Consider the following 21,782-nt stretch of genomic DNA (forward strand, 5'->3'; position numbering starts at 1 on the left):
TCATCATGGAATTTTTAATGGCTCTACTGCCTCTTGGGAAGCATGTGAGGAAGAGTTCCTCAGGGAGTGCTTCCCTTTTTTCACATGCCTATAATTACTCTCCTGTAAGAGCACAAAGAGTTTGATAATCATGCCTGAACTGTGAAGGTTTCCTTCTGTCGGTTACTGAGCTGAGGCTGCTTCCTGCCTGGATGTGGCCAGTTCCACTCCCACACCCTCAGCTGCATGAGAGTGAGGGCTCCTCAGCCACCTCCGCACTGCTGGAGCTGTATTTGGCTCTGGTTCTCTGTGTGAGGCCTGGGGGCCGCTGGGGGGCGATGAGTGACCTCACGGTACACTCTTGCTTAGCATTTCTTTGCTATAAACAAAGAAATAATGGCACTGTAATTTTAAGAGACCATTCGATGTGTCATTTTAATACAGCCCAGATGGCATGTGCGTGAGAGTGAGTCTTTGTGGTCTTTCGATTTGTGGGCTAAGAGGATTTCAGAAATTCCACTCTAGAAATACTTAAGTTTGGTGGTTTTTAACCCTGGCCATACTTTTGAATCACCTGAGAAACCTTAAAAAATATATCCATGCTGGACCCCCACTTCCCAGGATTCTGATTTAACTGGCCTGGGATGAGGCTCAGGCATTAGCAGTATTTTGAAGCTCCCAGGTGTTTCCAATATATAGCCAGGGTTGGGAACTGTTGCCCTGAACGCATATGGTTTATGACTAGGGCTTCGTAATTTGCTTAACAGGAAATCCCACTTCATAATTGGCACGAGCTCTGTGTTTTGGTGTTGTATGCACAGTTCTGTATGGGAGGTGGAACCCTGGGCTGCTCTTCCCTTTGGAGAACTGCTGCTGCAGGTGAAGAAGAGAGTGTTAGGGGCTAGCACAGTGCCTGGCACATAGTGATTAACAGATGGGCAGAGTTGGTGGGTGGACAGTTGGATAGTGGGTGGGGTGCACAAATGAAATTTGTAGACCAGCTGTTTTGGTTGTTTTGGTTGTTAGTAGTGGACATTGCTATTAAAGTAGTAAGATTGGTACTGGTGTTAAGAATTGCAGCTGCTCAGACAGCAGATGGTGTGATTGGTGTTCTGGTAGAGGCAGTGGTATTGCTGTCAAGGACACAGGTGTGGAATGGTAATAAGGAGCTAGTGCTGTAGGCAGCTTTTCCCAAAATGAGAGATTTATTGATTGTGAAGGGTAGCTTTTTTTTTTATAACTGTTATTGTCTGAGAAAACCATACCTGGAACTTATTAATTGCCACATCTCTTTGTATGATGCACAAGTCACCAGTTGTAGTTTTTGAGTGTCTTGAGGCAGTTTTGAGTTTTCTCTAACTTTCCTGACCTTTCTTCGATTTTGGGTGGTGACTTGGTAGTGTATCACCATTTCCATTTATTCCTCCTTTAAGTTCTTCATCTCATATTAGTGTGAGGCAGACTCAGGTAAGAATCTTATCATTACCTTGGTGAAAGACTTAACCTCCCTGTACCTCAGTTTCCTCACCTTGAAAATGAGGATATCAATATTTTTTAGACTAGTGGGTATCAAACTGAAATGGTGTATTTGAATATTTAGTATGGTGGTAGCTAAAATTATTTTTGTTTATAGTCACTACCCTACCCTGATCTAGGATATTAGAATAACTGCAGTTTTACAAACCTTGAATTGGCTTCCAGAGTCATTTACTAATGAGATGTAGTACAGATTCTTGAGGTTCTTAAATGACCTCAAGTGGACTCTAAGAGAAGGCATTTGAACAGTGCTTGGGTGAAAAAGAGAGACCTTTCCTGCCCATTAGAGGGTTGAAATACGATGGGCTGCACTCATTGTAATTCATTTTATCTGTTCACGAACGTTATGATCTGCATATCAGAGTTGTGTGCCCAGCTGGCTGTGCCACTTGACAAGGAGTTTCAAAGAGCAAAAAGAAGACTCAATTCATGCTATTAATTTTGACCTTTGGAGCCATAGTAAACAGCCTCAGGTTTTACCTCAGGGCTTGGGGGAAAGAACCTTTTATTAGTCCTATATCTGATGGGGATGCTGTGATGCACAGCAGCTCTCACTCACCTCTTTAGTGTCTTAGGAAATATTTCTGCTATAGTATTGTCCATAAGGCTGACAATCCTGCTGGAACTTGCCATTAAATGGTACATACAGTTCTGGAATCTTTTGTCCTCTGTTGGATAGTCTTAAATCAGCTCTCAGTCAGCTGGCATCTTACTCCCTGAGCAGAATGATGAAAGCATTTTCTCTCTCTCTGTTTTGCTGTTGTAATATCCTCATCCTTCCAATGGATGTGAAACTGTTTTGCTCCTGTGGGTGGCATGAAACAGCTTCATGATATGCCACCCTTAGCCCAGCCAAGGGAAGTGGATTACGGAAAGTTTTCAGGTGCTAGTGAGCACTTTTTCACAGACCACTGAGGGTTAGGTTTGAGTGAAAACACTGGCGGAATTGTGACGATTCCTTCCTATTAGGTAAACCTCCTTCATGTCCCCTAATTGTGAAATTGTTTTCTCTCCCTGGCTGCTTCTAATGTCACAGGCCTGGGTCCTCTTATATGTGCAAGTCTGCGAAAATATTCCCCCTACTGGGTGTTTAATAAATGTCAGTTAACCCTGAAGGGAAGACTGCATGTGAGGAAGGGGGTTTCTGCTTCCTTAGATTGAGTCCCCTTTCCTCATTTTGCACTCGTACTTTGCTTGCTCCTTGATGGCAGCTCAGTGTCGTGTGTCTGTTAGTTCTGTATGCGTCGGTCTTCTTCACGGCGTTGTGAGCTCCTGGCGAATGGGCCCTTGGCTCAGTCATCTAGTATGTAACCCCTCTACATCCAGCATAGCGTAGGCCTCCATAAATTTTTGTTAAAAAATAATTGGGGTGAGTAGATTGGTAATTAAGGAGAATAATTGGAATGTATGATATATAAGACCTTTGGTCCTTAGAAATATCATTAATTTTTTCCCGATGTTACTTATTTGTGTAGGTTGAAGAAAAAGCACAGCAAGTAAATAGCTTTTCATAATAAATATTATTTTTATTTCATACAGGAAAATAAACTTTTCAATGAGTCTTTAAAATGAGTGATTTTTGAAGGTGAACTCTTCCTTCAATTAGCCTGCCATTGGCAAATAAAGAGTGTTCTCTTTCCTTTAGCGTGACTCTAAACATTTTTGTTCTAAATCTAAAGCAGTCACTTGAGTTATTTATTTTTGCCAACATTGGTTCTATTAAACATGCATGTATTTCTCAAAGTAATTTTTTCCCCCTAAAAGTACATTCCTGCCCCAGGGACATAGTGATCTGCCCAGTTTCCCAAATAACATTGCAGTTTAAACAACTCACCTGATCTTTTCAGTTACCTACAGTAAAAAATAAAATAGATGTGTTTATGTGTGGATATGCAGAATATGCTTTCAGTTCATGGTTAATTTTCTGTATTCACCTTTACATTTATGATGTGAATTTAGTGATTTTTCCTAAAGAATTTTTAAAGGGTGTATTTATTACTTAAATGATTCCTTCCACCCCACCTCCCTCAGTACTTTTTGGCAAAAGCTGCTGAACACGATGCTCTTAGGGGAAGTACTGACCTGGCACTTTCATGCTGTGAAAGAGGTTGTGCCCAAAGAATACTGAGTGAGGCCCAGATCAGATGAAATAGAACCAGTGCAGTCTATCTTTCCTCAGGTTAATTGCTTACATACTGGGGAACAATGTTTTTATCTAAGTTTTTATTCATTTATTCATTCTGTTATTCTTTAAATATTTATTTAGATCTTCTTTATGGTCTAGCTTGGCTTTGGGAATTTGGTTGATTTTTTTTTTTTTTTTTTTTTTTTTCGCTCAGTAATTTTCACAGTAGGTAGAAGCTTATCAGAATTACCTGAGGAAGAATTTCAAAATAAACATATTAGAGATTCTTCTCCCATCCCAGCATGGTGGGAGATGTGTATTTTGTAAAAGTTCCTTATGTGATTCTGATAACCACTTGCCACTCCAATTGAGAAGGAAGTTTTAACTTAGTAGAGATTTTAATTAACGTATACTCAGCCTTTATTGTCCCTTGCATAATTGAAAGGTCCCTTTCCTCCTCACACAATACGTGCATGGTTCACCACACAAGGACAGTTGTGTACTGCTCTTGAAAAAGAGTTTTAAAAAATCTAGTTAAATCTTCTACCCTTTCACCTGTAAGGATGGGAATCTGTGTGTTGTTGAGAAGGGGAGGTTCAGACTCTTCCTCTGTCCTTTGAGATGCCTCGCCTGTGTGTTGTCTCTTTTCAGTTTCTGTCTTATGAGAGTAGACAATGCCACTGTCAGAGTAAAACATCACAAATTAAAGAAATAACACATTAAACAGAAAGGGAGCCAAGTGGTTAAATACTCGTAAATGAAATTGGGGGTGGGGGTAGTTCAGTCTATTTTTCCTTCCCTTCCTTAATTCTTTATGTCTACAGATAATTGATTTGGAATTATTTGGGGGTAAACACAAAATTGGAACTGCCTTTTGAATAGGAAGCTGAGATGCAGCAGTTGCCTGCCTCTGCGCTCAGATTCCCGAAGGACACAGGGGCCCTTCCAGCCCCACAGATTGTTCTTCACTCCTGGCCAGGCCTCTCCCAGAGCTCTGAACGCGCCGCTCAGCACAGCAGATCCCCCGTCTCCTGCTCCACGCTCTGGGCTTTTCCCAGGCTCCTTCTGAGTTCTCTTCCTTCTGTGTCCTCTAAGGTTTTTCTCAAGCGGTAAACTCTGCCATTCCTTGGGCTCACTTGACGATTTGATTCTTCCTCCCTCCCCACGTTTTTGCTAGGAAGGGATATAGAGAAAAATAGCCCTTTTGTACCTAGCCCTAAGGTGTGAAGTTATTCTGCTTCTTATGAAGTAGCTCTCCAACCTGGAAATGGTCTTAAGTGTTTTTAAGAGCGAAGGAGTACCAAGTTGAATTTTAGGAATGAGCATGACTTTTTTTTTTTTTATCCCTACCTCAGCTTCTCTTTTAGGGAGATTCTGTAACTGGGAAAGCAGTGCAGCTAGAATGGGACTAGGCTACAAGCCCATGAAGGACAAGACTCTCTGTTTTGTGCACCACCATACCCCAGTGCTTGGTAATAACTCAGCGAACAATGAAAGAAGCAAACCCCCTGCTGATAGAAGGGAAATAGTCCACATAGAAAAATATTCTTTTATAACACTAAAAAAAAAGATTATTAATAAATTGCATTACCTGGTTTCAGAAAGCTTATAGTTCCTTCCTAAGTTATAACCAGAGGAATTAAAATTTAAAGGATTTAGAATGTTCAGAGTGACAGGAATGAGAATGAGGTGGTAGAATATCATTTACTGCAGAGAAGTGACAATCAGGGGTCATTTAATGTAGGGGACAGTTAACCCTGATTCCCTTAATATCATGGAGCAGTGGACGTGTGGGGATCCAAGAAACATGGCCCAGAGGCAGGGTGGTGTAGGGACCACCTGAGCCTTCACATCCACAGCAGCTTCCTGAGGACAGTGAAGGGTATAGTGCAGTGAATAATTATGTTCAGAATAGTAGGTAAGTAATATTCTTTTCATTTTACTAAAACATTTAAAGCCACCAGATTTCCATTTAAAGTGGTTAAAAATGTAAGCATTTTGGTACATAAAAGCTTTCATTTTTTTACTCCAAAATGGGTCAAACCTTGAAAATATGAAAGAAATGACTAGGTCCATAAAGGAGTGATGATATGTGCCCTCAACCATCTTACTGACATATATCAAATATGCAGAGCTGTGAAATGATGGATGGTGTAAAGGCAATATTTATTTTGTTTAACTCAAGTGGTACTTTGAGAATTACTATCTTAAAATCCTTCTGAGTGCTTTTCTTATGCTTTTTATTTTGCTTCTGTCAAAACTCAGCATTTTACAGTAACCTTGAAGAAGCAATTAAAGTTTTTATTGAAAGATAGCATCCAGAGAAGTGTACAGAGAAATAAACACCTGACGAATTTTCAAGCCATATCCAAGTAACCAGCATCTAAACAGAACTTTACCAGAAAGAATCCAGAGTTCCTTATGCCTTTTCTAGTCACTGTCTCTCTTCTCCCACTACCCACAGCTCAAGGTAACCACTGTATTGATACCTAATTACCATAGTTTAGTTTGCAGAATGGTATTAACATTGGATCAAACATTTTGGAGGGTCCTTTAGTGAGCCTAAGGTAGAGAAGAAAGCATGACTATAAACTGTTGCCCTTTGCTCTACGTGTTTCTCTTTTGAAAGTCTTCAGGAGAAGCATGATTGAACTAGAGCAAAGATATTTAAGTACCTTGTTTGTAGAAAAGGTGGAAGCTCTATTTCCACCTTTTCTGTTTTGAGGAAAAGCAAAATTTGTAGCATCATTTTCTTTTCTGCCTGTTTCTTTGGCTTCAGAGGGAATTACTACCTCTGCATTCAGACCTGCTTACCTTTGACATTCTGTCATGTTTTTCTTATCATTAAATCAGCATGTTGATCTAGACTTATCCCCAGAACTCTGTAAGGTAGAAAAAATGGATTGTTTCCCCCGTTTTTCACGTTCATATTTATATTTCATTTTGGGGTTTCAGAATTTACTCATGGAGTACCTAACTCTTTTGCCATATAGGTGATGAACACTGTAAGGTGACTTGGGTGGAATTTTCCAAACCACAAGCTTTCTTTTGTAGATCTCTGCCTATTGAGTATTCTTGACAGTCTAAAAAATTCCTTACAATTTCAATATCTTTTCATATTTATTAATTGAATTGACTCTTAAGCTTTTGCCGTTCAGTGTGTGTGTGTGAGAGAGAGAGTGCATGAGTGAGAGAGTGAGAGCACATGCCCATATGCCTTTAAACTGGAAATTGCCAGATTGGGGACCTCTGAATTTGCCCTTTGAACAGTAGTCTTGTTGCCTTGCTAACTAGGCTCGCTTAGATTTGACTGAGCTTTCGGCCTTAGACTCTTAAGACATGAGACTCAATTCCCCAGCTGGGCCTACCAATTAGAAGTTCATCTGGTATGATTTTATTAGAGTCTTTTTTATCTGTTTTATACTCTGGGTGTGTTTTAAAAATTGTAAAATATAACATGAAATTTATCTTTTTAACCACCTATAAGTATACAATCAAATAATTGGTTTTTAGAACTTTTATTCCTATCAGTTTTAGTCAGTAGATACTGAGTAGGGATCAGCTATGCACCCTGGGCTAAAATTGGAAAATTATGTAAGAAGTATAAATATGGCCCCTGTTCCCAAGGAAATTAGCGTCATTAGGGAAACAAGATAACTTATACACCATTTAAATAATGATTCATGGTAAATAAGGCCTTGAAGTTCAAGGACAGCTTTATGTAAATGTGAGACTCAGCTTGTTTCTTAATCAGAGGTAGGATCTGTCTAGGTTGAGAAGGAGGAAGTAGAAATAGCATACCAGATCTTTTAGTGTTAAATCCATCACCTTTCAGAGAATCTTTTACTTTTCTAGCTTTGAAGCTCTCTCTTGTTTCTAAGATAAGCTGAATGTTCAGATGAGGGAACATATTATTAGCATATAATTAATATTTTGAAAAGTCACAGAAATGAAACATTTATTTTGTGATACAGATTTATAGGGGAGTTCCCTGGTGGTCTAGTGGATAGGACTTGGTGCTTTCACCACTGTGGCCCAGGTTCAGTCCCTAGTCTGGGAACTGGATCCCACATCAAGCTGCTGTATGCTGTGGTCAAAAAAAGAAAAAAAGAAAAAGAAAAAAAAAAAAAAAAGGAGTTTCCATCGTGGTGCAATGGTTAACGAATCCAACTAGGAATCATGAAGTTGCGGGTTCGATCCCTGGCCTCGCTCAGTGGGTTAAGGATCTGGCGTTGCCGTGAGCTATGGTGTGGGTCACAGACGCGGCTCGGATCCCGCATCGCTGTGGCTCTGGTGTAGGCCAGTGGCTATAGCTCTGATTCGACCCCTAGCCTGGGAACCTCCATATGCTACAGGAGTGGCTCAAGAAAAAAAAAAAAAAGAAGTCCAGGTTTTTAATGATAGAATTTAAATTCCTATTAAAGTTCTATGCAAATATCTGTATTATGCAGCATTAAACTTTTCACTGTATTACCCCTTGGGAGTAGGTATTTCATTGGTGAGTTTCGAACAATTGTGGTTATAGGTTTTATGAAAAATAATTGTACAAGAGTCAGCATGTAATGAAACATATTTATTGAAATTAATCTTTGCTATTCTGAATTCAGGTAAGAAGTTTAGAATGGGTATAGAATGAAAGAGTTATGATTAATTCTGAGTAATTTTGTACCAACACTCGAGGCAAATGCTGGTACCCATTTTGTTAGTGTATGTCTATAGTGTGTCAAAGGTTTCATCTGGATCTCTCTTACAATAAGAATTACAAAGTTAAAACAGTATTTTTTTCTTTCTCATACTTGCAGACAGGCGAACATACACCTGGGACCCCCGTGTTCACGTGACATCAAGAGGAAACGGAAACCTGTGGCCACAGCATCTCTGTCCAGCCCAAGTGCCGGTAATTATATACATAGTTATCCTTTATTGACCACCTGCTATGTGTCAGACACTAAATTATATGTTTTATATACTCTTTCATCTCACCTTTATGATAAGGTAGGTCATTTTATTTCCGTTTTACATGGGAAAACTGAGAATGTGAGAATTACATAATTTAAGGTCACAGATATTTTCAGAATTCAAACCTAGTTCTCTCTGACCCTGAAGTCTGTGCATTTTCACCATCTCATGGCTTTCTTGAGTCCTTGTACTCCACTATCAACAGTCTTTAGTCGTCAGCACTTTTGCTCTAGCTCAGACAGGATATGGGGTCTGGTAATGGAAATCCTGGTAGGGTGGCAGTTTGGTCAGTAGTGAAGCAGCCACATGGATTTACTTACTTTCATATTTGGTATACAGTACATTATCACTGTTTTAATGTGGAATAGAGTGCTTATGTTTTACCATTCATGAAATTTCTAATTAAAAAATAAGTTTTCAAATTAAAACCCTTTAGTTTTCTGGGCAGAATTAGTTCATAGAAACCAAAATAGTGGTTATCTTCATTGGGTGGTGGTGACCGGAGGAGGACAGGAGGACGTGAGGAAGCCTTCCGGGATGCCGGAAATGCTTTCTGTCATGAACTAGGTGGGGATTACTGAGCATGTACACCTGTAGCGACTCTCTGAGCCGCGCATTTATGATTTACGTAGTCCATATGTATATATATTATCCTTAGATGAAAAAAGGGCGGTATTTGTATCACCCAGATATTGGATATCTGTAGATATTTTTCTTTGGAGTTGATAGTTAAATGTAATTAGTAATCATAGACATACTTCGAGTATTTCACTACATTTTTGGTGAATTATTCTGGTTAAAAAGAGCAGATCTGGAGTTCCCGTCGTGGCGCAGTGGTTAACGAATCCGACTAGGAACCATGAGGTTGTGGGTTCGGTCCCTGCCCTTGCTCGGTGGGTTGATGATCCGGCGTTGCCGTGAGCTGTGGTGTAGGTTGCAGACGCGGCTCGGATCCCGCGTTGCTGTGGCTCTGGCGTAGGCCGGTGGCTACAGCTCCGATTCAACCCCTAGCCTGGGAATCTCCATATGCCGTGGGAGCGGCCCAAGAAACAGCAACAACAACAACAAAAGACAAAAAAGACAAAAAGACAAAAAAAAAAAAAAAAAAAAAAAAAAAAAAAAAAAAAGAGCAGATCTGCTTGTAGGACGTATCAGAAATACCTGTGCTTATTTTCTTGATGATAGTTCACTCTGAAAGAATTGAGTGTATCGTAAATTATTTTCCTCAGAAAATACTGCATATTATGTAGATCAGAGCAGTTGATAGCCACATAAAGAGTAGACTTCAGACAGGTAGGAACTCTGATCTCTCTTTGAAACTGACCTGTTTGAGCTTCTGTTTGGAATGACTGCTTGATAGTATTTCATTAGTCTTAATCACAGGTCTGGTGATGGTAGTAAGTTTGTTTTAGTGATTTCTACCTGGACATGCCCTGAGCTTAACATTTTGTGTGAATTATTTCATTTAATCTTTGCAGCATTTTTATAAGGTAGATGATCTTTTTAGTCCCAATTTATGCATGGGAAAATTGAGGCTTAGAGAGGTTAAATCACCCACTGAGGTTATATAGTTGATAAGGTTTGCAGTCAAGATCAGACCAATTTCCCTGTGACTCTATAGCTGCCCTCTTAAACACTGCAGGTGTTTGGTCTTATATGTGACAAGATTGGTTCCAAACCATGACTCCACATCAAAACCCAGATTCTCATCCAGTCTGTGGTTATTGGAAGGATTAAGACACAATCTGCCCTCTTTTATCTTTTTGTCCCCCCGCCCCTAATATCTGGCTTCTGTTTCTAGCTTTTAATTGCTTAGAACTGTTGAGAAGAGTTTACAGTCCTTATTCCATATTCAAATCAGAAAATGTCCTGGGAGGTATTAAATAGGACTTGAGCATTAAACATTCCCCTCCTGAGCCCGACTCCTCCCCTCACTTGTTGACTAAGGCCTGCTTTACTGAACAGTTTTTTTTTTCCTATCCACAACCTGAGTGCCCCATGGAGGTGAAGGACATAGCCCGAGCCTGCGCCATCAGTCAGCAGAACAAATGGGCTTGCTCTACCTAACATCGGGCCATCTCGGATTCCACCTCTTTTATAGAAATGAGTGATGAAGAGAGGTGTGTTCCGCTTTGCCGCTGTATTAATACACATCAGGGGCCAGCTCCTGGCACTAAATCACGCTCCTGCATACATCTGTTATCGGACTCTTCACCAGTGTGATGAACAAGACTGCAGATAGAGGCTTCCTTGTGTCATTCTTTATAGGATTTTCCTAAAAGAATAAATAGCTCAGATCTCTGCCAACACTCTCCCCCTGTCACTGTGATGAATTCAGCTTCTTTCTTAAACATGCAGCCACAAATCTTTTCCCTTTCCCCCTCCCCCACTAGTGGAAAGTTTTGAGTTGAAACTGACTGGATTTAAAGATATTAATAAGGCTAGAAAGGTGAAGAGCAAAAAGGAATAACATGCCTTCCTGTCTTTTTATACTAATATTAATGAAGGCCAGGGAAAAGGACCTTTTCTTAGGGTCTTAGGTAGGTCCTTCTTGAAAGCATAGCACCTCTATTTTTCTCATATCCTTTCCTCTCCCTTTTACGGCTTGTAACATGCAGGTGTCTAGTGTACAGATCCATCCCTGGATCTTAGTAGCTGTAAACTTGCTTTTAAATTCGATACACAAGAACAAGGAATGCCCAGCAAGTGTCTGCCTCATGCTGAAATGAGCCAGCTATGTATGTTCTTTTAGAATGTGACTGGAAAAGATTTTATCCAAAAATTGAGACTAAGTAGTTATAAGAAGCATAAGGAAGTCAGATGAAAACAAGACTTCATTTCTTTGAGATGATTTTCTTCAATAGAATAGCAGAACAGAGCTTTGGGTGTGGAATTCCCATTCCTTCAAAAAGTGAATACATGGCTTTAGATAATGGAGAATTGGGATGATAAGATGTTAAGCACCCTGTGTTGGCTATGCCAAGAGCCTTTTTTGACCTCTTTCATCCTGGGAGAGGATATGTATCCTTAGAGCATCAGTCAGAAGGGTACCTAATGTTTAACCTTATAACTAGTTATCAGGCCAGTGATGCTAGAGATGCATTCACAAAGGCAGGAATTTTTACCTGTTTTGCTCACTGCTGTACCCCCAGCATCTAAAAATAATAGTCCACACATAGAACAGTCTCACTAGATATTTATTATATGAATAAGTGAATAGAATCTTAAAGTTGAAAAAGAGTTACTCTCAATATTATTCTAACCCTGTGATTGGATTCAGTAGTTTCATTTTAGGTTGGCTCTTGTCTTGGAGTCATAGGGCAGATTTTTAGTGCCTGCTATGCCTTTTAATTAAGTTTAAATGTTTTTTAAAATCATTTTTTTTTCAATAAATACTGAACGGCTACAAAAGAACATTTGTAGAAGATGTATGAGGAAGAAAGAAAAACAATACAAAATATCCATGTACCCACTGTCCACTTTAAGAAAAAGAACATCACCTTTAAATTTTTCCTCCCATTCTCCTCAGAGGTAACCATTATCCTGATATATATTTTTGGTTAATCATTTGTCACTTTTTTCAAATAGTTTTGACAGACATATATATCTCTAAGCAATATATTGTATAGTTTTGCATATCTTTGAAGTTAAATTTGTCATGTTAAGTTACACCCAGTTATGTTCTTGACATTCATTCATATCTTATCCTACCAAAATCCATTCATATTTTATGGCTAAATGTGATATTCTATTGTATATGTAGGGTGAATATACTACAGTTAACTTTTATTTTCCCACTGTACAGCAAGGGGATCAAGTTATCCTTACATGTATACATTACATTTTTTTTCCCCACCCTTTGTTCTGTTGCAACATGAGTATCTAGACATAGTTCTCAATGTTACTCAGCAGGATCTCCTTGTAAATCTATTCTAAGTTGTGTCTGATGAGCCCAAGCTCCCAATCCCTCCCACTCCCTCCCTCTCCCATCAGGCAGCCGCAAGTCTGTTTTCCAAGGCCATGATTTTCTTTTCTGTGGAGATGTTCATTTGTGCTGGATATTAGATTCCAGTTATAAGTGATATCATATGGTATTTGCCTTTGTCTTTCTGGCTCATTTCACTCAGTATGAGATTCTCTAGTTCCATCCATGTTGCTGCAAATAGCATTATTCATCATTCTTTTTTATGGCCGAGTAGTATTCCATTGTGTATATATACCACATCTTCTGAATCCAATCATCTATTGATGGACATTTGGGTTGTTTCCATGTCCTGGCTATTGTGAATAGTGCTGCAATGAACATGCAGGTGCATGTGTCTCTTTATTAAGTAGAGTTTTGTCCGGATATATGCCCAAGAATGGGAGTGTGGGGTCATATGGAAGTTCTATGTATAGATTTCTAAGGTATCTCCAAACTGTTCCCCATAGTGGCTGTACATTCCCACCAACAGTGCAGGAGGGTTCCCTTTTCTCCACAACCCCTCCAACATTTGTTATTTGTGGACTTATTAATGATGGCCATTCTGACTGGTGTGAGGTGGTTATCTCATGGTAGTTTTGATTTGCATTTCTCTTATGATTAGCGATTTTGAGCATTTTCTCCTGTGTTTGCTGGCCATCTGTATATCTTTCTTGGAGAACAGTCTATTCAGGTCTTTTGCCCATTTTTCCATTGATTGATTGGCTTTTTTGCTGTTGGGTTGTATAAGTTGCTTATATATCAGTTAACCATTCTTGATGGACATTTTGGTTGTATTCTTGTGCTTCTCATGCTATTGTGAAAAATATTGCACTACTCTATCAAGGAATATATGCAAAAGTTTTTCTTGGCTATTTTATAGTCCTTAGGATGGCTTAAAAAAAAAAAACAAAAAAAAACCCAAAAAACCCAGGAACAACACATGTTGGGAAAGATGTGGAGAAATTGAAAACTCTGTGCATTGCTGATAAGAATGTAAAATAGTGCAGCCACTGTGGAAAATGTTACGGTGGTTCCTCAAAAATTTAAACGTAAAATTACCATACGATCCAGCAATTCTGCTTCTGGATATATACTCAAAAGAATTGAAAGCAAGGATTCAAACATACTTGCACACCCATGTTCACAGCAGCATTATTCACGATAGCCAAAAAGAAACAACCCAGATGTTTATCTCTGGATGAATGGGTGAACAAAATGTGGGAAGAATATACATACAATAAATTATTATTTAGCCTGAAATTATGGCACATTACAACATGGATGAAGGCAACATGTTAAGTGAAATAAGCCAGACACATAATGAAATACCTAGAAACAAAGTCGAATGGTAATTGCCAGGGGCTGGGTGAGGAAGAGAATGGGGAGTTACTGTTTAATAGCCATAGAGTTTCCACTTGGGATGATGAAAGTTCTGGATGGTGGTGATGGTTTTGCAACAACGTGTGAATGCTACTGAACAATACAGTTAAAATTATTAAAATGGTAAATTTTACGGTATGTATATTTTACTATAATAAAAATATGTAGCAAAAATGTTTTCCTAGGATAGTTTTTTTTCCACTGTTGTTGAAGATCATGTAGTAAATGGTAGATATAGTTTTATGAAATTTATTTTCACTTAAATAGAAATGAATGAATATGCACACGTGTTTGTGAGAAAGTGGGAGAGATTTTGGTTGTAATGTCAGATGTATTTCTTGCTGCTCTGGTAGAGTTTCAGAATGTTTGAAAGCCACTGCCCTCTAGAACACTCTTCTAAGTTTTTTTTTTTTCCTGATAACTCACAGTGAGAAATTCGTGTTTGAATACGTATTGGGTGTACATGTAAATCTGAAACCCTTGGGTGCACTCTGATATTTTCTATTCCTTTTCATTAAGGGAAAAAAAAAAGTATTGGTCCCACTACAGTAATGACCCATTACATTGATTTTGTGACCCTTTTTTTTTTTTTTTTTTTGTCTTTTCATCTTTTTGAGGGCCGCACCCGCAGCATATGGAGGTTCCCAGGCTAGGGGTCTACACCACAGCCAGATCCAAGCCATGTCTGTGACCTACACCATAGTGCTCACGGCAATGCCGGATCCTTAAGCCACTGAGCGAGGCTAGGGATAGAACCTGCAACCTCATGGTTCCTAGTCAGATTCGTTTCCACTGTGCCACGAGGGGAACTCCTGACCCATAATTTGAAAATAACTTTTCTGGGTTACATTCCTTCCTGGGAATGGAATCATTGTGACAGAGTAAAGATAAAACTTTGCTAGATGTTGTTCTATTTTAGTATTTGTTTTCAACAGAGTGGGGTACTGTTCTGCTCAGGGGGCATTTAGATATGTGAGGACAGTGTTTGGTTGTCACAATGACTGGGGAATGCTTTTGGCACTCAGTGGGTAGTGTCCAGAATGGTAAGTGCCCTAAAATAAACTAGGACAGCCCTGCACAAGAAATGATTATCCTGTTCAGAATGTCTTAATGTCCTTGTCGAAAAATGTTGGGCTTGGTTGTATGATTCTTCTACATTTGCCTTACTGTTCAGTATTTATTGGACATATTGGAAGCATAGGAAGTCGTAGAAAAAGGTGGAGGGTTTGGAGTGCAGAACATGAGTTTAAGTCTTGCTACATAAGCAGCTCTGCTGTGTCCCTGAATAAATTATCCACTTTCTCTGTGCCTCAGTTTTCTCAATCAGTAAATGGAGATGACAGTATCTCCTTCTAAGAGCTTACATTAAGATTACAGGAGTTCCCTGATGGCTCAGCAGGTTAAGGATCCAGCGTTGTCACTGCCACGGCACGGGTTTAGTCCCTGGTCCTGGAACTTCCACATGCAGAGAGTACAGCCATAAAAAAAATAAAAAGAAATATCATACATGTGCAGTGTTTCGATACTACAGTGCCTAACACAAATGCTTAATTATTACTACATTATGAATTTGTACTGCTGAATTTATTTACTGGTTGAGTTAAACTCATTTTCTGAGATGGAGAAATATTATCATACTTAAATATAGCCTTTATTTTTTGATGGGGAAAAAAAAAAGAGAACCCTTATGTGGCCACTTGGTTTAAGAGGATATAAAGTATAAGGACTAAGAAAATTTTGTGTTGACATGTCTCTCATTCTAATTTGTCTCCCCTTGATTTTTTTCCCCACTTTCATGGTAATGCTCTTATCAGTTCACATGGATGCAGTGGAGCCAACCACACCAGCGTCACAGGCCCCCAAATCTCCAAACTCTGAGTGGTTGGTCAGGACCTCTGCCGCAGAGAAAGCCACTGACTCAACTGCAGCTGCGTTTTTTAAAATGCCACAAGAAAAGAGCCCTGGATACAGCTAGACAGTAGTATTTCACCGTCTAAGAGATATTGTTGAAACAAGTATCAGACTTTGTATTCTATTGTCTTGCATATCTTAATTGACATTCCTAGTCCTTTCAACCGCCAGGACTGACTCTTCTTCCAGCAAAGAAGTGGACTCTTTCTCTTAGAAAATCATGTTGTGGAATTTTTTTTTTTTAATTGTAAAGTATTGGGGCAACATTTTTTTTTTTTTTTTTAAAAGGTCATCCTGTGCTGTATTTGCTACATTGCTATTGCTGTCCCAACAGTTACTTACAGCTCTGTTTACAGAGCTATTGCTTTTTTGCAGATGTCTTTTTTCTTGAAAAATGAGTAACTGCTTTTGCATATTTGTGTAGAGCATTTAATACCATTTGAGGAAGTTCCAAATGTACAGCCAGTTCCAGGCAAATTTAAACAGAGTTAAGGCCTACTGTGTGGAATTGTTTGTAGGAGATAAGGCTTGATCCAAGCCAAGTGCCAATAGGATGAATCCACCAAGTCCTCAGTTTGGAGGCTCAGAAGAGACACCAGCAGCATGGGCCTTGGAAACTTATTCCATTTCTCTAGATGGCCTAATGGGATTGCCAGCAGCTGCATTGTACTCTGCCTCATCTCCGAAGTTTGTGTTCCACCAAAAGAGGACCTATATATATATATATGTACAGACTGGTATAATGAAGAAGATGGTTTAGGTGTGCGGCAGATTTAAAATCGTCGGTGAATTGTGTCTAATACTTCATGTCACGGTGTAAGCCTTTATGTACTAAATGAGACTTTTATGTTAGTCTTATAGGTCAATAACCTGTAGCAGAAATTCATACTCTATTATAATAATGGCTTCTTAGGGGCATACTTTTGGGGAGGAAAATGTCTTTTTGACATGCTTTTATACTTGGCGTGTTTATGAAGGCTCAGCTGCATGTAGAGTTATAAATACCGCCATGCCTGAAGTTGGATGCTACTTTGTCAAAATGAGGAATAAGTGACTGCCTAGAGCTGCTGGAGAAAAGCCACCCTTTCTAAAACAGTATTTTCAAGGATGGCTGTCTTTCAGGATCCTGGTTGACAGAAGGGCTCTTTTTTTGTACAAATTCAGTGCTTTTATTCTGAAATACACAGAAGCCGTTTCCCAATGCCCCCTGCTTGGTCATATTCTAGAGGAACTCCCAACTCCTGCACCTGGCCGTGTCCTGAGCGGAGCACAGCCTCCTTTCCCTGAAGTGCAGTTGTGCCTCTTTCTCACACAGAATGTGATGGTGCACTGTGCTGTTGTGTTCCTTTAAAGAGTATGGTCCTAATCAGTGTCCTTGTCAGTGGGGTGGGTTTGAACCTAGGGGGAAAGGGGACCTTGAAGCTAAGTTTACACAGCACTTTATGTAAGACTGAGAACATGGTGATTGTCCATAACGGAATAGGATGGAGACGACGCAGTGAGGAGCAGTGCCGAAGCCAGCCTGCATCCCTGGGAGCCACCCAGGCCTTCATGTAGTAGCGAGTGCACGTCCTTCTGGGCTGCACCCATAGGGGTGTAGAAGACATGGCGTCTGATAAGCGTAAGTGGCCATACTCGCTTGTTTTAGTGATAAAGGTAGATTTTTGTTGTCATTCGTGCATTCTTACTTCATCCCTATAGTATTGTGAGGCACACATTTCTGATGTATTTTGTTGGATTCAAGGGAGAACTCCATAAACAATTTTTTCTTTGCACTAAGCTCCATGGCTCATGCAGAGATTAGTCCCGTGATCATGGCCTATTAAGACCTCTTGCAGTTCAGATAGTGTCTTTTCTTCATGACATGTAGCCTAGTAGTTCTCCTTTACTACCTGTGGTTAAAAGTAATTTATATATACAATTTTATTTACGTTTTAAACATCTCTGCTATGTAAAGGTAGATGACTGCTATCAGTTTATAGTCAAGAACAGTCACAGAGCTTAGTAACTTGCCCCAGGTCCCATAATGAAGCCAATACAAATCCTAGATGTTCTCTGCCCTGGGATAGAATCTTCTGTTTTTTTACTGATAGATCTGAGTCACTCGGAGACCCATACTTTTGAAACGGTATGCTATGAATACTTATTATCTTTCTTGGGTGAGCTTTCCTACATATTTTGAATATTTTCAGCAGGGAGCACCCCAGAATGCCATATCTACCTATAATAAGTAGGAAAGAAAATTAATTGCCTAAGAATAGCCATTAAGCACACAAATGCTTTTCTAATACAGGGTTGTAAATTGTGCTTATTTTAAACTGCTGCATGAGCATGCTTACAGAACTGACTACTACTTCTTTTTTGTATGAGTCCATTCCAGAGGAATAACCTTAGAATCACATGTATTTTGAATCTTAAATTTTAAATTTCCTTTTTATATGGCAAAGTGTATAATGTCATAAATTAAGAAAAATTTATCTTTCAACAAAAGATATAATTTCAAATCAAAAGATATAATTTCAAATCAGGTTTTATAATTTGTTGAAAAAAAAAAAAACCTGATAGCTTGTCTTCGTTTGAGGATAGCCATTGAACACACATGTGTTTGATCTAGTGAAAAGTAATAACTGAAGCAGAGTCCCACAGTTCTTATTTCAGGGTTCTGATTTGCCCAGCTGGCTATACAGTCTGCATATCTAAATCCTAATCTTGGGTATTTTCCACAGTGGGCAGTTAGCTTCTTACTAAGACATTAGCTTCTTACATGAGTATCATTTCTAAAAGATAGTTTGGCTTACAAGTTTAAGGGAATTTGAGATTATTTTTCAGTGCAATATTTTAAAGGAGCAGCTTCATTTGCATCAGTACTCTTGTGTTGCTTTTTGGCAGGAACTGTTTAGAAGAAGAAATTAGTAGCTGTTCACATGTGCCAAATTTGGAGGAGCAGAGTGATCTTTACTGAGTGGTATGTTCTTGATAAACAGGCCTCATTTAGCTTTGAATTCTTTAGAAATCAAATGCAATTGGAAATTTCATATGATATTGTTTTGACAGGCTATGGAAATAGACTACAAACAAGGCCATTTTGGCAACAAAATGACCAAAAGCTGAAATAAAGCTTCTTAATCTGTGATCTTATGGTATCTCCTTTGCTAAGTAAAGCTCAACACCTAGGACAGGTAATTAAACTATTTCTGAATCCCAAATAGATGAATCTGATATACTTTGCATTTTAGAATCTGAAATGCAATCTAGACCACAGCATAGCAAGTTCTGATGCTGCAAAATATAGGAACAGAATTATCACAGAAGTCATTTAGAGCTGAACAAGTCACTGAGTGTAGTGAGAAAGAAGCTATGCTGGCACTGTCATTGCTGATGTGATGAGTTCTCCATTTTGGCCCCAGGCAAAGGCTCCTGGTGATGCATGGCTCATTTCAAGTCTTTCCTTTATTTTGGCTTCACTACCATGGTTCTGAGCCACAAGCATTTTGTTTCCTGGGGAGGAGGCTGTGTAAAAATCTCAGTGTCAGAAGCTGTATTCACCCTTCTGTGTTTGTTGAACCTTAGCTGGGATGAGAACAGAGTGGCTTTCTCTAGCAGCTATAGATACAGTTGGTGGCATGATACAGGCTGTATCATGGTTCATGGGGTGGTGGGAGGGGTGGTAGAAGCAGTTTGCTCTTCCTTTCAGCTTCCTTTGTTAATGTTTGAGCTGCCTGTTTTACTTGTCAGTATTTCCTTATCTCCTGTTCTGGTCATGACAGTTAGTGGAGTTACTGATAGTGACCAGCAATCAGGTTGGGTTTTACCCCATTAGAAAGCTGGTACAGAGAGAAAAGGCGAGGAATTTGGTGCATTCTGCTATTAGCGCTAAATGCAAGTGGCCCGGAGATGCTCTCACCTACATAAAAATCATGAAACAGATGAATATCAAATGTCTGGAAATAGCAATATCAGAAATAAGGAAGTTGAGTGGCCTTGCTGGAGAGTGAAAATTACAAGGTTTTTAACAAGCCCGCCAAAACAAACTCATGGTTAGAAGAAATTGTCCTGCCATTTCACTGCACTAGAGTAAACTGCCAAATGTGGGGAATAAAAAGTTTTTCAAGCACAGTATTGAAAAATGGGCGAGTTCCTGATGCTGTTCACCAAGAAAAGCAGTTTTGGAAAGGCAAGAGGAAGAGAAGGAGAGATGCAGGGGTGCAAGGGCCCCGAGACCGACAGCAACACATTCTCTCCCTCACTGGATCTGCTGACTCAGAAACTCAGAGTGAGGCCCAGCAGTCTTACAAGCACTCCAGGGGACTCTGAGAACTACAGGCGTTGCCACAGTTAAATGTTTTAACATACTGGTATCCCCCTAAGCTCTGAGGTGCTCTTATGCTTTCCTCCATAAGTATAGAGATGTTTTGTGTATGGTTCTTTGCAGAAACTGTTGTTACTGCTCATACGTTTTCCCTCAAGCTCCTGAAAGACCTCCTGGAGACATTGAGAAAAGATGATCTAGAGAAAAATGCCGTCAAGACCATTTTTAGATGAATGGAAACAACCTTTTAAAAGTGGATTAAAATATAATAATGGGTTTTTAGTCTGTGAGCGATCAGTCATTTTTTGCAATTGACAGGAAAACATTTGTGTAAGACACTGCCATCCATGGTTTTATGATCCTTGTTCATCACATCTTAGTTTCATGGGAAATGTCATGTATTTTCCAGCATCATAATGATGAAGCCTTTAAAGTGTGGCTCACAAAAATGAAAAAAAAAAAAAAATTGGAAGAAAAAAACCACTCTGAGTACATAGCTATTGTGTAATAAATACCTGTTGAGTTATTGGTAATCGTTTGCTGGGAATTAATATCAGTACTTCACAGCATGTAAAAATCAATTTTCAGTGATCCCTCTTAATCACACCCTATTGTCTTTGTTTTACATTTCAGCTAGTGATTCTTCAGGGGTTGGGGTAATAACAGCAAGTTTTATTTTTTTGTTGTCTTATGGATTCAGTGTTTCAGAAGATAGTATTCTAATCTTAAAGTTTTGAAATGAAACCATGGCATCTTTTCTTTTGAGTTTATCTGTATGAATTTGACTGGGGCTTACTTTATTACTAAAGCCTACAAACCAAAATTCTCTTTGTAGGAATATGTGTGGCTACAGAGGTGTTCTCTAGTGTCATTTCCTCAGATGTTCATGTTTTGTGCTTAGATTTTTGTTTATAAAGGTGACTGAGTGATGACACATTGAAAGGGAAGTCTAATGTTACAGGTCCCTTTGAAACAGGAGGCGTGGCTTGCCATGCAAGGCCACAGGACAAATAGGGTCGGGAGGCAGAAAACGGGAGCAAGCGATAGGGTTAGGGTTAGGCGAAAGCCTTGATTGGGTTTTCTCCAAAAAGGCAAAAGCAGGGCAGGGAGGACAGTTTAGGAATGGCTAGTGAATAACTCCAGGGCCTTAGAGCTACACTGTGGGCTTGAGTTGCCTGGGATGATTGCTTCCTGGGGTGTGCAAGCCAGTTGAAGGAGGTATGGCTCCATCAGACCTGGTTAGTTTGCTCATCAAAAGCATGCTGTGGGCTGATTCCTTTGTTGTCTCAAAGAACTGGCCAGCCCTGGGAAGGACAATCTCCCCAGCCAGGAAGGTTTTTTAAGATGTCAGAACGTAATATTAGAAAATAAAAAAACATGATTAATGCACATTTATAGGCTGTTTAGCTCTTCTATTTCTGTAATCTTCTAAAACACCATATAATTTTTCTTTTCTGTATTAAAAAAAAAAAAAGTTCAAAGTACCTCTGGCTAAGAAGGTCAGTGTTACTAGCGATTATCAAGGTGTGGGAGTATAAAAACTTTACTGTGTGAGTTATGAAAATTAATGTTTTCTTTCCCTAGAAGTGAATTCTGACTTTTGCAGACTCCCCCATTCA

At 39.3% G+C, this 21,782-nt stretch overlaps 1 protein-coding gene across 4 annotated transcripts in view; it reads left to right on the forward strand.

The window, feature by feature from the left end:
* Positions 1 to 21,554, forward strand: part of GPATCH2L (G-patch domain containing 2 like) — a 50,756-nt gene extending 29,202 nt beyond the window's left edge. For 2 of the 4 annotated variants that reach the window (XR_002345562.1, XM_005666353.3), the window contains 2 exons: positions 8,443 to 8,537; positions 15,758 to 20,675. Coding sequence is in view for 3 of the 4 variants with exons in the window: in XM_005666353.3 (XP_005666410.1) it covers positions 8,443 to 8,537; positions 15,758 to 15,918 (256 nt within the window). In the remaining variant the exon portion in view is untranslated. Of the gene's footprint in view, positions 1 to 8,442; positions 8,538 to 15,757 lie in introns of all 4 variants that reach the window. The other 2 variants (NM_001243404.1, XM_021097999.1) reach the window with 2 other exon arrangements.

This window comes from Sus scrofa, chromosome 7, assembly GCF_000003025.6.
Source record: "Sus scrofa isolate TJ Tabasco breed Duroc chromosome 7, Sscrofa11.1, whole genome shotgun sequence".
NCBI classification, from domain to species: Eukaryota; Metazoa; Chordata; class Mammalia; order Artiodactyla; family Suidae; genus Sus; species Sus scrofa.